The sequence below is a fragment of the Camellia sinensis genome, unplaced genomic scaffold (assembly GCF_055761805.1).
Source record: "Camellia sinensis isolate YWXY unplaced genomic scaffold, ASM5576180v1 Unanchor1, whole genome shotgun sequence".
NCBI classification, from domain to species: Eukaryota; Viridiplantae; Streptophyta; class Magnoliopsida; order Ericales; family Theaceae; genus Camellia; species Camellia sinensis.
Genome location: NW_028128987.1, coordinates 16,423,688 through 16,440,681, shown reverse-complemented (window position 1 = coordinate 16,440,681; position 16,994 = coordinate 16,423,688). Strand labels below are relative to the sequence as shown.

General features: G+C 36.9%; 1 protein-coding gene and 1 pseudogene across 3 annotated transcripts in view; one reads left to right on the top strand and one right to left on the bottom strand.

The window, feature by feature from the left end:
• The window catches only part of LOC114314616 (molybdopterin biosynthesis protein CNX1), a 51,627-nt gene extending 35,028 nt beyond the window's left edge, over nucleotides 1-16,599 (top strand). For all 3 annotated transcript variants that reach the window (XM_028261087.2, XM_082910962.1, XM_082910963.1), the window contains exons 4-13: nucleotides 21-122; nucleotides 419-502; nucleotides 1,468-1,695; nucleotides 3,948-4,138; nucleotides 7,655-7,759; nucleotides 8,174-8,479; nucleotides 12,569-12,726; nucleotides 12,816-12,922; nucleotides 14,809-14,865; nucleotides 16,113-16,599. In XM_028261087.2, coding sequence (XP_028116888.2) covers nucleotides 21-122; nucleotides 419-502; nucleotides 1,468-1,695; nucleotides 3,948-4,138; nucleotides 7,655-7,759; nucleotides 8,174-8,479; nucleotides 12,569-12,726; nucleotides 12,816-12,922; nucleotides 14,809-14,865; nucleotides 16,113-16,331 — 1,557 coding nt within the window. In that variant the 3' untranslated portion in view covers nucleotides 16,332-16,599. The remainder of the gene's footprint in view (nucleotides 1-20; nucleotides 123-418; nucleotides 503-1,467; nucleotides 1,696-3,947; nucleotides 4,139-7,654; nucleotides 7,760-8,173; nucleotides 8,480-12,568; nucleotides 12,727-12,815; nucleotides 12,923-14,808; nucleotides 14,866-16,112) is intronic.
• LOC145814296 (epoxide hydrolase 3 pseudogene) lies at nucleotides 6,163-7,088 on the bottom strand (annotated as a pseudogene).
• Nucleotides 16,600-16,994: the final 395 nt, after the last annotated feature.

The following is a 16,994-nucleotide window of genomic DNA, read 5'->3' as shown; positions in this document are numbered from 1 at the left end:
CGTAGAATATTCTTGTTCAGGGATGTGACATAAAGAAAGATGATGTAGTACTGAAATCTGGAGAGCGATTAGGTGCCGCTGAAATTGGCCTACTTGCCACTGTGGGTGTTACAATGGTGAAGGTAGTAAAGGGCTTTTTTCTTCTTTTTTTTTCCCTGGGTTTAATACTTGAAAAAGACACCATGGATGGATTGGTTATTTTCGTGGACCTTTATTAAATTTGAACATCAGTATCGTTTCCTTTCACTCTCCTCTAAGGGATTAAAAAAAAAAATCCTATTAGTCGGTTGATTTTCATGATCATTTTAGTTGAACCAAAACTATGCATTGTTGAATTATGGTCAAACACTAAATTTCAGTGTGTGGAGAAATACCCAAAAGATTGATTGCTAATGCTAATGCTAATGCTGTTATCCAGGTATATCCTACCCCAACGATTGCTGTGCTTTCCACGGGAGATGAACTTGTAGAGCCAACAACTGGGTGTTTAAGTCGTGGCCAGGTACTGTAATGTTTAGGGATAACCCACTTTGTGTTATTGAGGGAACCAGTGGTTGCCTTGGCTTGATTTTGGTATAGATGTCTGCAGTGGATTCCTCACTGAAACATTCAGGCTTTGGGAGAGTCTATAGTGGACAATGGCTTTACAAAGGCCTGACTGGTGAAGGTAGATCCATGGGATTTGACCCTAGTAGTTTGGATTAAGATTTTTGAGCTGCGTAAAAAAAGTGTACGGAGGAGGACCAAAAAGTGATGAATTAGTGAAGAGGCTACAAAAGGCTAAAAGCATTACAGTAGAAATCAAATATTCAAATTTGAAGTTTGTATGGAACAAGGCTCTAAAACAAAATCTCAATATTTTGAAAGCCGTTTAAAGTGTTGTTATGGTATTTTCTAAGGTGTTTCTTTTATTATTTTCCTTTCTTTTTTTGTTATGATATTACTTTTAACTTCTTTTATTTTATTTTATTTTTGCGTGGGTGGGTTGTGGTTGAACTATCTATTGTCAAAGGTTTATAAAGCCCTTAATCTGAGGCCTAACATGTCAAGACCACAGTGTGAGGCATGCATGGGGCATATACCTCATGCTCTGAAGCTCCTCGATTTTAGCTGTGTGTGTTATTCATCATAAATTTGGTTTCTTCCAGAAAATGATTAGATGATTTCTGCTCTTCTCTCTCTTTTTGATATTTTGCATGTTTTTGTGTACTTTAAATTATTGAATCTAATTCCCTAAGGTTTTGTCAACAATTTGATTTGTAATTGTTGAAGGGACATTGGTTTAAGTATGTTTTTTGCCGATTTTTTTTTTTTTCTTTCTAAATTTTTTTCATATTGGCCTGAATAAGAAACCCACTAAAGACGGCAAAAAGAGTGGTTTTAACTCACTATGTCTATTTTTCATCCATTATATGCTTGGTTTTAAATCCCATGTTTTTCTTATAAGATGATCATCTTCTTGTGCAGATTAGAGACTCCAACCGTGCAATGCTTCTTTCTGCTGCAGTACAGCAACAGTGCAAAGTTCTTGACCTTGGTATAGCTCCTGATGATGAAGAAAAGATTAAGAGGATTTTGGATAGTGCTTTTTCTGCTGGAATTGATATTCTTTTATCTTCGGGAGGTGTTTCTATGGGAGACAGGGATTTTGTCAAGCCTTTGCTTGAAAAGAGAGGGAAATTATATTTTCATAAGGTAAAGTGATGCCCTCTTCTGATCAATTTTCAATGGTGGCCCACGTATACGTTTTTCTATCGTTTTTAAGGAATTTGTTTCCTGACTCCTAGTAGTTTTAGAACCTGTTATGCAATTTGTACGTAGCATCAAGATGCTATGTATTTATACCCTAGTTTCTTGATTCAAGTGATTGTAGTATGGGTTCTATTGGTGCAATATATACACAAAAAATGAAGTCCTGAACTTTTGAATTCAGGAAATGGAACAGGATCTAATAATAAACAACCATTACAATGTGATATTGGATCACTAGAACAAGTACTTTGCTGAGGTCACGTAATATTCTAGGGCCAATAGACTTGGGCTAGCAAATAAATATAATATTCTAGCTTAACACATTTACCGGAACCAATATTAAGACACGAAGTGATTCTTTTTTAACTCCAAGTGAAATATGAAGTCTGGGGGCTGTTCCAGACTTTTTCCAAACTTGGGCAGCAAGGAGTGATGGAGGAATCAGTGTGCTGCAGGATCCAATCCTCAAGAACCAAGCCTCCAATTCTTCCACCCCAGCCTGGTATGGAGCTCTAAGCTCAAATTTATATTTTACAGCAAAAGTCCCCTTTCTATGCAGATCAGCCTTCCTTTAAACAGCTTACATGCTAGCCTCTTCGCCCACATAGTAGTGAGTGACATAGGGATCAATAGGTACTGTGGGATCGAATTCTCATATGACTTAAGCCTCCAATTCTTCAACCCTAGCTAGTATGGAACTCTCAGCCCAAACTGTATTTTCTTAAGCAAAAGTCTGTTATTGCTACAGATCAACACCCTTTATACAAACTCTCCCAAAAGACCAAATAACTCTCTAACACCCCCCAAACTTTGATGTAAAATAGAAAGGACCTAGTTTTTAAATGAACCAAACCAAACCAAGCCTTAAATCCCATCAAATAGGGTCGGCTACATGAATCTTTCCTCTCCACTCAACTTTATCCAAGGCCATTTCGTTAGTCAAATTAAGGAGGTTCATATGTCTATTTACTATACTAGCCCACGTCAATCTAGATCTGCCCCTTCCCTAACACTTTCATCTACCGTTACTGTATCACTTCTCTTCACTACTACCTCTGTTGGTCTCCGTTGTAGATGACCAAACCATCTGAATCTATTCTCTCTGAGCTTGTTTGGGGTGTGCTATATAAGCACATTTTTTTATTTTTTTATCTTTTTTGGATCACATCACTTCTCCACTTCTCTACTTTTCTACATATCTTTTCGTAAAAAGTCAAAAAGTGCACTTATTTAGATCATTCCAAACAACAAACCATTCTCGAATATAGTCATTCCTAACTTTATCTTTTCTAGTCTTGCCACACCTCCACGTTAGCATCCTCATCTTAGCAACACTCATCTTATCTACATGTTGTTTCTACATTGCCCAACATTCCAACCCAAACAACATCATTGGTCTAATAACCATTCTATAGAACTTCCTTTTTAGTCTAGTGAGTACTTGTTTATCGCATACTACCCCAAACGCATTCCGCCAGTTAAGCTACCTCGCTTTAATTCTATAGATTACATCCGCTCCAATCTCTCCAGCCGTTGTAATAATCAATCATAAATAACGAAAATGTGCACTCTTAGGTAGTTCTTCATTCTTAATTTTCACTTCTCCTCTGTTTTTATAGTTACTGTTACTAAAATTACACTTTATGTACTCTGTCTTAGTTTTGCTTATCCTAAATCCTTTAGATTCTAGTGCTTCTCTCTAAGTCTCCAACTTAGTGTTAACTCCTTCTCTAGTTTCATCCACTAACACGATATCATCTGCAAAAAGCATACACCATGGCACATCATCCTGAATATTTCTTATCAATTTATCCATAACTAAAGTAAAAAGATAAGGACTTAAGGTTGATTCTTGGTGCAACCCCATAGTCATACAAAAAATTACATAAAAATTTTTAAATAATAAAAAAATTTGAAAAAGACCACCAAAACTTGACCTTAATACAAAAAATGCCCCCAAAGATACCAAAATACCCGACTTAGACTCAACTAGAACTACCAAAGTTTCTAAGCTCGAAATGACAAAAATACCACTAACTTGACTGACCACAAAGCATCTTAGAATGCTTTCTTAATACTACTATTTACGTATATGATTTTGCATCAAATACATAGTTCTCACTTCTCATGCTTCAATAATCAGTAGAAGGCAGACATATGACTTAAATTGCATTCCTTTGACATTCTCTGTTCAGGTTCTCATGAAACCCGGAAAGCCTCTGACATTTTCTGAGATCATTCCTGACTCACCAAACAATGAGACAGCAAAGAAGATTCTTGCATTTGGGTTACCTGGAAATCCTGTGAGCTGTTTAGTCTGTTTCCATCTTTTTGTGGTCCCCGCCATTCGCTATCTTGCAGGATGGGCAAACCCTCACCTTCCAAGGTGTAAAAAATTCAATGTATAAAGAGACATAGAGAAATGTATTATTGATTGATGTATTGTTGTCTATATATTACAATGATTCATGATTCCTATATATAGAAGAGGGTGAGTGTGTAGTAGGTAAGGAGTAGGTGAAGTGGAGGTGGTAGTGGTGTAGTGGGTTAGGTTTAGTGGAGTAGGTGAGGTGGTAGTGGTGTAGTGGGTTAGGTTTAGTGGAGTAGGTTTAAGTGGGTGAAGTAGGTGATAGGTTTTAACAGCCCCCCGCAAACTCAAGAGGGATAGGAACTAGCCAACTTGAGTTTGGAGAGAGTAACAAAACAAGAAAATACATAAAAATAAAAGAGGATAGGAGACACTGTATGGTCGTGTCAGACCATTGGTGAAGACACTGGATGGCGGTGTCAGACCGATGTAGAAGACAGTTTATGGGGTCATGTCGGACCGTTGTAGCAGACAATGTTGTGACAGTTGTTGTGACAGTTTACAGAGTCTTGCTGGACCCTTGTAGAAACTAACCGGAATCAATGTCGGGACAGTTTACAGAGTCTTGTCGGACCCATGAAGGAGCTAACCGGAATCAATGTCGGGACAGTTTACAGAGTCTTGTCGGACCCTTGAAGGAGCTAACCGGAATCAATGTCGGGACAGTTTACAGAGTCTTGTCGGACCCTTAAAAAGTCGCACCCTCAAAAGGCGTGCCCAATCTATCAAAAGGCGTGCCATCAAAAGGCGTGCCCAATTCATCAAAAGGCGTGCCATCAAAAGGCGTGCCATAAAAAGGTGTGTCCAGGTTGGCGTCGAGCGCCGAGCGGCGCATGATGCGCGTGGCTGCCTTGGCTATTTAACCAAGGTTGATGCTGAGGCTGAGGCAGACAAAAAACTTCTGAAAATCCTCTGAAAAAAATCCTCTGAAAAAACTCTTCCTTTGCTGAGAGAGAAACTCTGTAATACTCTGTAACCAACCCGTCTCTGAAACACTCAGCAACATGGCCTCTTCTTCCCGTCCAGCTACCCAGAACATGGCCTCCTCGTCCCGTTCAGCTACCCAGAATATGGCCTCTTCGTCCCGTGGTCTGCTCACTCTCTTTCCCGACCTCAACGAGTCAACAAGAGAGATAACTGGTGCGGTGGCCAGTGAACCTCAACCAAGCGCCTCTGGTTTTGCTCCGTTGAACTTTCCGATGCGGTCGGTGGAGCAAAAAATGGCGGTGCAAACTGATATTGAGGCTAATCAGTATACTTTGAAGTCATGTGTGGAGACCATGACGGCAGTCACAAACCTGTCGCACCGGCTGCAGAGTAGGACAAATGAGGTGCAGCAGTTAAACGCCCAGCTGGCTCTGCTCCAACGCATGTATAAGGATGCGCGAGCAGAGATAAGTGTGCTAAAGGCGGAAAATAAGGAGCTGAAGCGGAAGGCCACCGTGATGTTTCGATTTGGAGGTCCGCCATAAGCTGCAGTGGAGGAGTATGGGGGAGTGAATGTGCTTGGTGGATTAGGAAGCACAGAGGTAGCACCGTCAAGGACCGCCCAGGACGGAGGCAAAAAGAAGAGACCGGCGGCAGAGTAGGTCGGTGGGTGGCCGTCTGCAGAAAACAAATCTGTTGTTGTTGTGATGGTGATCTTGTGTGGTTTTTTTTTTGTTTTTTTTTTTTTTTTGGTTGTGTAAAATGTGGAGCGGGGTGAATCCCGGAGATGAATAAAATATGGTTTGTTGTGCAAATGTGTAAATGGTTTTGGTTTTTTTTTTTTTTTTTTTTTAAAAGGAAAAAATATGTGTCAAAATAAAGTTGGGGTAAAAAAAAAAGAAAAGATAAAAAGCTGAGATTTAAGGAAAAGTTGGGCGGTGGAAAGAAGAAAAAGAAAAATATATATATATATATAAAAAGAAAGAATGTGTGGGCGATGGAAACTGTGATGATGATTTTGGGTGGAGAAAAAGTGTATATAATAATAATAAAAAAAGTGAATTGGGTGACCTGAGGAGGGTTCAATTCAGTTGCTTATTTATTTATTTATTTTATTTGTTTTTGGTGGAGTGGATCACATGGGTGAGTGGTAAAGGAAGTAAAAGAAAAAAATAAAGAAATAAGAGAAGAAAAGTAAAATGGGGTTGGTGATGTATATGGAGAGAGAGAATCTAGAGAGGGTACTCAAGGTAATCAAAGATCTCCATCCCCTGTGGAGCTATCAGCAGATCAGTCTTGTTTATCAGAATCAACTTCTTCATCACTGTCACATAATCATATCTTGCAAATGCCTTCTCTGCTCTCCCTGCCTCCTGGAACAGTGACTTCACTCTGTCAGGCCTCAACAGGCTGAGGTACCATCCAGCTATGGCTCCCCAGTCACTACCCACTACAAATGCCTGTTGTTGACCAAAGTGATCAAGAAGGCCAATGAGGTCAGCGACTATGTGGAAAACAGAGTAGGAAGAAGGGCTAAGAGGAGAATTAGAATCACCATAGCCTCTCAAATCAGGTGCCACCACGTGATACCCCTTTTTAGCCAAGTCAGTGATCTGGTGTCTCCATCCAAACCAGAATTCTGGGAACCCATGAAGAAGCAGAACCAGTGGTCCTGTCCCTTTCTCTGCTATGTTCATCCATATTCCATTTGTTTTGATCCTTTGCTGATTCACCTCCCCCATGATCATCATCGCCATCATCCTTTTCTTCTCTCTTTCTAGAGAGAGCTGAATGAGCCAGCTCGACTCGCCGGTGAACCCGTGGACGACGGCGACTATTCCGATGATCTTCGTCGGCGGGAGTGGGGTCCACGACTGTGTGAACAGCTTCATTCCTCTGGAATTGGTGATGTACCTCTCTCTCTCTCTGCTATTAATGTTAATAGGATGAAAAACTGATGGCGGAATGTGCGATGTGCAGTGTTGCTTTTATGTTGTGTGAATGGTGTGAAGAATTGGTGCAAGAATGGAAGAGAGAGACAAGAGTTCAGTTATGGAATTTGTGGCAGCGGATGGGAGGTATGTGTAAAAACAATCTTAGCGGACTAGGTTGAGGTCCGGCGGACGGCTAAGGTGAGGTTGCCGCCCGCCGGTGAAGCGAAAAATACTAGGTGCTAAACCTGCTCTGATACCATGTAAAAAATTCAATGTATAAAGAGAAATAGAGAAATGTATTATTGATTGATGTATTGTTGTCTATATATTACAATGATTCATGATTCCTATATATAGAAGAGGGTGAGTGTGTAGTAGGTAAGGAGTAGGTGAAGTGGAGGTGGTAGTGGTGTAGTGGGTTAGGTTTAGTGGAGTAGGTGAGGTGGTAGTGGTGTAGTGGGTTAGGTTTAGTGGAGTAGGTTTAAGTGGGTGAAGTAGGTGATAGGTTTTAACACAAGGTTATAAAAGTTACCACCGTCTTTGTGTTTTCATGATTTTCTTTTTCATCCCCATTTCCTTGATTTAACTTTACTATTTCACCTACTATGAAACTGAAATGTTTGTTTGATGTTTTTGATATTATATAATAGTTTTACTCTTGTTTCTTGGGCAGAGTGCATGCTCGTCTTAAGCAGTCCATAAAACCAGATCCTGTTCGTCCCGAATTTCATCGTTCTATTATTAGATGGGAGGTCAATGATGGATCTGGCAGTCCAGGGTGAGTTTAATTCTCTGTTCAACGGCATTACCTTTTGGTAACAGGTCCAGAGTACTTTAGGGTTGAGTTCGACATAGTTTCAAATACTGGCTTGGTGTTATGTTTTTTGGCAAATGCTAAAGAGTGCCGCTATGGCATTGTTTAACATTGGGATTAAGGTAAAAAGTGTATTGAAAATAGATAAAAGTGTTAAAAAGTGCATTGATTTCAATAAAAAGTGCATTAAATTCAATGAAATGTGTCTCGTGTTCTTAAATTTTTTTGTCTGCTTCTTCTGCCCCAAGGGCACTTGTTAGCAAGGCTTGTGTTTTTTTGGGTGTATCTTCTCATTAACCCTTTGCAGTCTACAATACGTTTGTTGCTTCCACTGGCATGAAGATCATATATATTGTTGTACTTCTTGATTGATTTCAGATTTGTTGCTGAGAGCACTGGTCATCAGATGAGTAGCCGGCTTTTAAGTATGAAGTCAGCAAATGCTTTGTTAGAACTGCCAGCATCAGACTGTGTAATCTCTGCTGGAAATTCTGTGATAGCCATTTTAATTTCTGATTTTAGCAGTTCTGTGAGCAAGAGTTCAGTATCGCTAGATTTAGGTTGTGCTACCCAAGGAAGTGTATCACAAGAAGTAACTGCAGATGATCCTCGAGGTTCTGAGTTTAAAGTAGCCATTCTTACAGTGAGTGACACAGTTGCATCAGGGACTGGGCCTGATCGGAGGTATTCTAACTTGACATTGCTGTTTTTTAATTGAATCACTTATCATTATTTTGATTTGGGCTTTTATGCTTCCTTCATATATTTGGGACTTGATACTTCTCAAAAAAAATAGAATAATAATAATAATAAAGGGAGTTGGAATTTATAATGAAGAAATTTAGTGTTAGGGTTTATAGGTTTAGAGGAAGAAGGAGTAATTTTATATATATGTGAAGCAAAAAGTTCAGTCTACATTAGCAAAATATAATATCCTTGTTTGTATGATGCTCTTATGTCGTGCTTTTCTCATGATGCTCTTCGTAATTTTTTCCTCTTATTTCATCATGATTTTCTGCATGCTTCTCCTACTATCCTTGTTTGTATGATGCTCTTACATCGTGTTTCGTTCTACTGCTGAAATGTAATATCTTAATATGATCACCCCAAAGTTGAGATTGTTTGACTCAGCTGTCTTCATGCTGGTGGACGGGTCAGTATTCTCTCTCTTTTGGTAAATGAGTGTCAATGATATTGAAAATGTATCAATCTTTTACTGGAAGCCATGTATATTGAGATTGATTTTAGCTCACATTTCATTATTAACGAGACAGTACGCTCAAAATTCCTCGGCTTCCTCCTATACAGAGACTATGATTTCTTGTGAAATCATTTATCCAAAAAAAAAAAAAAAGATTTTTTGTGAAATCTTTTTTCTTGGATGCTCTTAAATGAGATTCAAGCTGGGGATGGTTGAATTTGCTAGCAGTGTGAAAGGAATAACGTTGAATCTTGAGAATGAGAATGTAGGGATTGTTGTCTTTGGTAGTGGTACCGCTATTAAAGGTGGAGATCCTGTAAAGTGCATTGGATCTATTGTGGATGTCCCTGCTGGGGAAGGCTATGCTAGGGTGCTATGAAGCACTGACACTCCAAAACAGGTGTTGTAGCGGTTTCGGACGCAAGCACACTGCAGGGACATGTATTTATTTAATTAATTTGCTTTCAAGGGAGACACTAACTTGTCCTCCCTCCCCCCCAGTGTTTTTTATGGATGTTGGATGTTGAATGCTTATTATTTTTACTTAGATTTAAATAATTAATACATCAATAAAAAAAGACAAACAATAAGTTAACTTGAGAGTAATTTTTTTTTTTTTTAAATTTTTTATCTTGAATTAGTGTTAATTTTGATTATTGTGGATGTAATATTAATCTACATAGAAAATAAATATATATATAAATATAATAATTTTTTATTGTCTTGTCCCCACCGTGTCCGTGTACTCATTGTTTTTTTAAATCACCATGTCTCGTGTCCTCATCCTCGTCCGCGTTTGTATCCGTGTTTGACGTGTTGGGAGTACCTAGCCCCCTCATTCTTTTATTGTGCTGGTGGGCTTGAGTGAGTGAGGTAGTGTTAAATTGGAGGGAGGGGGACTGCTAATGTCCATCCCATGAAGTGCTAGGGAACCAAGCATTCCTCAGGCTAGCTCTCACGTGTCTGGGGTTCAATCAGATCAACCAATGAGTTGTTTACGGAATGAAGAGTTAAGCAAGGGCCAGGAGATTGATGGAAGAACCTGCCCGAAGTCAGTGTTGTGTTCAACTCTACAGTTTGTCTGGTTGGAAGGATTTATTGCTGCTGTTTGTGTTTTCCTTCTCTCTCTTCCCTTGGTGTTTTTTTTTTTTTACATGACTGTAGACGTTGTTACTATTTAGTAGTCGTTTTTCTTTACTTGATTTTTCTATCTTAAATGATTTTCACTTTCTATTTTCGACCTTTATTGTACAACATAATTGGAGAGGGAGAAAAATCGCTTCTCACTCTGCTATGTAGTATGGAATACAAAGTAAATCTTCTAGGGTTTTAAACTTTGGGGGTTACAAAATGGACCAGCTGAAAGTTGCATAGTCTTGTTTAGAGAATCAACATCTATCAATAATAACAATGTAGCGCTTCAAATTATGTAATTGGTGATTATATTTTCATGAAGGCTGCATTATAGATAATTTAAATTTGACATGGATGGTTATTATTAAATGAGTACCGCTCTTCCTTATAAGCCATGGATGCTGGAACCAAGAGGTTTGGGTTCTGAATTAAATGCATTAGGATACACCTTTTGGGATCGTCATTCCCAATGGGTCACTTCATTGATGCTACAGTAGAAGAGCAAAGTAAACGTTTTTCCTTGTCAAAGCAGAACATGGAAGTACTGAGTTCTTTGCAACACATATTCAGCAATTTGTTATGTATGTTTTTGTGATAAGACATAATGAGTTTTCTTGTTAATACCTTAAAAGCTACTTGTTGGGCATTTTGGATCCACTAATTCTTACAGATTTTATAGGTTTCTACGCTGTTGGTATGCTTATTAGCTAGAAGTTTATAAAGAGTTGGATTTACTTGAACCTTCATCCTTTTACATCAAATTTCTGTTTTGAACTCTGCAACCTCTACCTTCTTCCAATATATGCCCACACTATGACTTATTGTGAAATCCTCTAGTTATTTTTACTTTTTTTAGATGCTCTTAGGTTTTCAATTTTTTCAATTTTGTTTGGAGGAAAGGATTGGCTTATTGTTTTGTTGACTACCCAAGCGCAATCGCTGGGGTAATAATTTCCCATACATCATCTTAGTTATCATTACAATCTAGTAAGTTCTTTTTCACCACTTGACTTTTCCATCTTAAAAATGATATTAATTTTTTGTTTCCACCTTTATTGTTTGACATGTTCATCAATTCGTTGTTCGTATTGGAGGGAGGGTGGGGGAGGAAAATAAATTGCCTTCGGATGAAGTTTTCTTTTTGATGTGTTGTTTTGGCTAGCATGGAAACAGAAACATTTTGGAAACGTTTCAGAAACATTTCGTCAACATTTCGGAGAAATTTTGAAACAGGACATAAGAATTACTAAAACTTATTTAGATGTATAAAAGCCTAATAATTGATTAATTAAACATATTAGATTTTTAGATTCATTCACTGCATAAAGGAATACATGTAAATATTGCTAAGAATAAAAAAATTGTGAAGTATTGTCAAATAAATTGATTTATCAATGTAAGTGTATATTATTGACACAAGTGTGAGATTCCAACAAAATAAGATAAAAAAATTTACTAAGATGTATTTCTATAGAATTATTTTTTTGATAAGTAAATAGTATTACTATACTAATATTATAATAATAATTCTTATTAATATAATAAAATAAGGCCTTTTATCTTTTTCCTAAAAAATTATAAAAACATTTATGAGAGATTCCAAATTCGTGTCATCGCAACTTATTGGTTCACTATGTTTCGTTATGTTTCAATGAGTTGCTTTCTTTCAGTGGGAATTTTTGAATTTCATTATTTCACTAATGTTTCATTTCGGTCTCTTAGAAAATGGAGACGTTTTGGCTATTTCCATGGAAACAAGAGGAAACTTTGTTCTTCCATTTTGTATTAAGTGTGGAAATACAAAGTAAAATTACCTTCTAGGGTTCTAAATTTTGGGGTTACAAAATGGACTGGCTGAACTTGCGTGGAAGATTGAATGACTAGCTATTGAAGAAAGAATTATCACCTCAAAGAGATGAGGATAAGGAGTCATATTGCAATGATGTTTCTCTGCTTTTTCTCTTTCCTCATTTTCCATTCTCAGACTCTCTCTCTATCTCTGTCTCTGTTTCTCTTTCTCACACACACGCGCACACCCCACCTCATCCAACATGCTATCTTGTCTCTTAATATTTTTCCATGGATTGAAGATTTTTTTGCGCTGTCATATCATCTTTGTTCTCCATTCTTATTCATAATTTTACACAAAGATTGTGAAGAATGTTGATGTGTCGGCTCACCGTTTTCAGTCTGTTTATATTTCTCTACAAGTAATCACTCTAAGCATCATTGTCTGACTTGAATAGTTCTTTAGGATCAAAAGAATTTATAATTCCTTCAATGATAACTTTTTTAATTTGTCCATTTTATTAAATGTTCAATTTTATTTCTTTGATTTAGCTATGATCGTAGTATCCCTCACATATGGACAGTACTTCTACTTTGTGCATCATGGTGTCATAAAGTTGAACTGGTTCTTGAAATTTTTGAACCTGTAGTGGTCCGAGGGCAGTTTCTGTGGTTAATTCCTCATCAGAAAGATTAGGAGGAGCAAAGGTAGTTGCAACAGCTGTGGTTCCAGATGATGTGCCTCAGATAAAGGATGTTTTGCAGAGATGGAGTGATGTTGACAGAGTGGATCTCATTCTTACCCTTGGTAAGGTTCTATAATTTAAGAACCATTTTTCTTGTTGAGTAGGAAATATAGGCTAAAGCTATTAAGTATCTCCTTTCCCTTTTCCCTAGGTGGTACTGGTTTCACCCCAAGAGATGTCACCCCTGAAGCAACAAAAGATGTGATAGAGAAAGATACTCCTGGTCTTCTTTATGTCATGACGCAAGAGAGTCTGAAGGTAAGAAGAGCTTTCTAAATTGCTCTATTTGGTTCAATAGAATGAGATGGAATGGAATAGTCATTCCTTAAGCTTCCATATGGAATGATAATTCCATTTGCAATGTATTTTTTATTATTTTTTTAATCAACCAAACATGGGAATGGACATTTTGATGGAATGATCGTTACGTTCCATTCCATTCTAGTAAACCAAATATTAACCATGTCTCTTGCATACGTTGTGTGTAGGGCTGCAAATGAGCCAAGCTTTGTTGAGCTCGAGCTCGGCTTGTTTGCTTATCGAACTCATTTATTGAGATTAAGCTCAACTTGATAAGTAACTGGGCTCGAACTCGGCTCGATAAGATTTTTTTTAATATTATTTATATTATTTAATATATAAATAATATATTTATTACATAATTTAAATAAAGATAAATAAGCCTAATATTCGAGCTTGAGCTCGGCTTGTTTACTAAACGAGCTGAGCCGAGCCCTTAATGAGCCGAGTCGAGCCAAGCCAAGCCCATTCGTGAACAGTTCGATTCATTTGCAACCCTAGATGTGTGTATTTTGTTTTGTAGTTGTGCTCAAATATATGCATCATGTGAAAAGTTTAGACTTTGAACTGGTTTTGAACTAAAATTTATTTAAAGTGGATATACGCCGTAATGACTAGTGAATTTTAAAATCTGGAAACTTTCTAGTTATTAAGGTTTTGAAGTTAAACTTCGTGGTTAAACTTTGTTGATCTGAAAATGAAATGCATTTATTCAAAATTAAAATGACATATGCACTAATGTTTATGGAATTTTCTCCTATCTGAAATTTATTGTTTGTTTTACCATCTAATTCTTAATGCATTTGTGCTTGCATAAAACAAAACTGCATGTTGTTTTCGTTTTCCCATCTTTTATTTTCATAAATTGCTTCTTATATTTGTTGAATATTTCTTCATGTGTGCATTCAGGAAGGTGTTTTTTGGTTCAAGTATAGTAAGTCATTCATCTTAACATATGCAAACAATAAAGATTTACATACTTGAAATGTTATTGACATCAATTTATGACTGATGCAAAAACCTTTGTGAGCTTTAGAGTCGATCCATTAATGAACAGTTTGTGATCTTCTAGGAGAAATGTTTCTATGATCCAATTTAAGGTGGGTTGAACTATAGTATTACCGAGACCAAAAAAAAACTACAGCATTACCTGGATGTGAAGCATTTCTTTTTCTTCCTGTAAGCATAATACTAAACTACCGCTCTGGGGCAAGACTACTCTATAGAGACCTCCACATGGTCTTCTGTGATGCAGCAAGATGGCAGAATTAGCAACCTGGTTGTTGCAATAGGTAAAAGTTTAATCCTTAAAGGAGTTCCAACAATCATAATCAAAAGAGAGCAAGATAGCAAAATAATTGAAGTGGGAACAAAAGATAATTGAGATTCTAGGGTTTCCTAGCCCAGGGCTGACTTGTATTAGTTTTCTGAAAATATGAGATATAATATATACCGGGGCCAGCTGTTAAAAATATATCAACAGCTGAAATATCAACCCAAGGTTGCCCTAATGAATTAAGAGTCAATAGTAGTACTTTTGTTTTTTGGGTAAGTAGTCAATATTAATACTTTTTTTTTTTTTGGGTAAGTTATTCACATGACAATCACATGGTCTTTTGTATTATAGATATGACTATTGCTTGACTTATTAATAGATTGGGATCCTAATAACTGATCAAAAGTAGGAGCTAAGATGATAAAAGGCAAGTTTAGATAACAAATTGTACTAGTGACCCTAGTTAATCTTCCTTTGGACATTGGTTGCTGCTTTATCATTGATGGTTCTTATGTTTCAATTGCCAAGATCTTTATTTTCATTATCTTCTTGAACATTTCGTAAACAGGTGACACCATTTGCTATGCTCTCACGCGCTGCAGCTGGAATAAGAGGATCAACATTGGTAAGGCCAAAGATTCATTCCAATTTTATTTTATTTTTTTGAATATTAGTGGAAAAATTTTAAAATATAACCCCTGATTTTCCTGTATCCCATCACAGGCAATGAATGGATTCATGCAGGTTGATATAAATATAAAATTTAATAAATATCTGTATGCTAATAACCGTTTATGATCATGTTGAAAGTTAGAAACAAATATAAGCAACGTGTAAAACTTATCAGTTTATGTTGCAGGTATTTGTGCTTGATTTGATTTGTTTTTGCTTGGTGCAATTGTAAGGCCTTGGTGTTTAGTTTAGTGTGAACATGCATGTCTGAGTAGTTAATAATGTTGGAGGTCAGTCACTGTACATATTTCACCCCTAACAGCACGGCACATCTAATGGGATGGACACTGGTTATCGGTCTTTTTAAGTGGGCAGATAGGACTTGTTTTAGAAATGGATTTATCTATTTTCAAAACGGTGATGTTACATGCACCAATTAGTGGACTAACTGGTGTACTAACACTAGTTATGACATTATTATTGACTCCACTCATTAATCGCATTACAAATATAAAAAATCTCTTAAATTATGCCACATTATCAATTGATACAATAGTTAGTATACTAATTGATACATATAGCATTATTTTTTTTCAAAATGGAAGCACAAATACATTCTTTGGGATAGCACATTGAATAAGGGACGTGAAAGCTTTTCGTAAAATGGAGTCAACATGAAGACATTGGTAACATCGTTTTCTGAAATTCCATGTAGTTATTGTGGAATAGGTGAATTTTAATTCTAAAGGAAGGAAATGGTCCCTTTCAAATCCCATATATAGAATTAGTTGGCTTTTGTGGGTAAATAAATAAATTGTTTATTGCAAAAATCTTATCAAACAATTGCTGTTGGAATTTCAACCGGAGTGACAGGTGATCCCTCAATATCCCCCAGAGCCAGATGTTAGTTTGCCAGCCTTAGAAGTTGACATGTAGGGTTCCAAGTCCTGGTTGGGACAAAGGTCGCATGTCTCACTGAATAAAGAAGGAAAGAAAGGAAAGAATAAAATAGATGGACCCACAAGATCTTGATATACTAACAGAAATCATATGGGCCTACGTGTGACTATGATATATATTTTCAATTTAGTTTTTTAATAAAAATTCAATACAATGATCTGGAATTTAGTTTCCTGTGACTCTGTTTGCTGGAATTGACTTCTCACATTGTGTTTCTTGTATGTTACTGTTATGTTTTAGATCATCAACATGCCGGGGAATCCAAATGCAGTTGCGGAGTGCATGGATGCTCTGTTGCCAGCCCTCAAGCATGCATTGAAGCAGATAAAAGGGGACAAGAGAGAGAAGCATCCTCGTCACGTCCCTCATGCCCAAGCAGCTCCTGTGGACACCTGGGATGTTAGTTACAAGTTGGCTTCTGGTGGCGGCAAAGAACCCGGCTGTTCCTGTTCCCATTGAAGTCGTGTAATAGTTTCGTTTATTCTGTCAGAATTTTTGTGCAGAATATTGCACCAGAATGATGGCGGGCGGTGCTATTTGTGTAATTATATGAATCTCAATGGGCTTTTTTTTCTAAAGTGATAAGACTCAAAACTGAGTCAAGTCATGATGTATAAGTTTCCTATATGAATTTTATGTTTATACATAGACGCATGAACAAATTGGACGATAAAACAGGAATGAAAGGGGTTGGCTGGTTAAGGTCACAAAACAGATTAATGGTGAATCTATGGTGTGCATGTTCTTTTGTTGTGTTTGGATCATGAATTTAGATAGAAATTTAAAAAACAAAAGCAAATGGGAAAATAAAATAGCTTTTATTTCATTTATGTTGGCTTTACTTCGTGAATTTGGCTAAGGACTTGGAAAGGGAACGAGAAAAGTTAAAGGAGAATGTGATGTGAATGAAATTTAAGTGTTTTTCTCTTTCTCTTTCTCTTTTTCTTTTCAAATCTATATTTAAATTTATGATTTGAAAATAGTTTAAAGTGAAAATTATGAACTATTGTGATTATATTAAGAATATCATAATTATATTATGAATGATGTGACGTAAATGTCTGACTTCTTGGGTATTTGTTATGAAATATTGTGTTATATTACATAAGTTACGTTTATGTA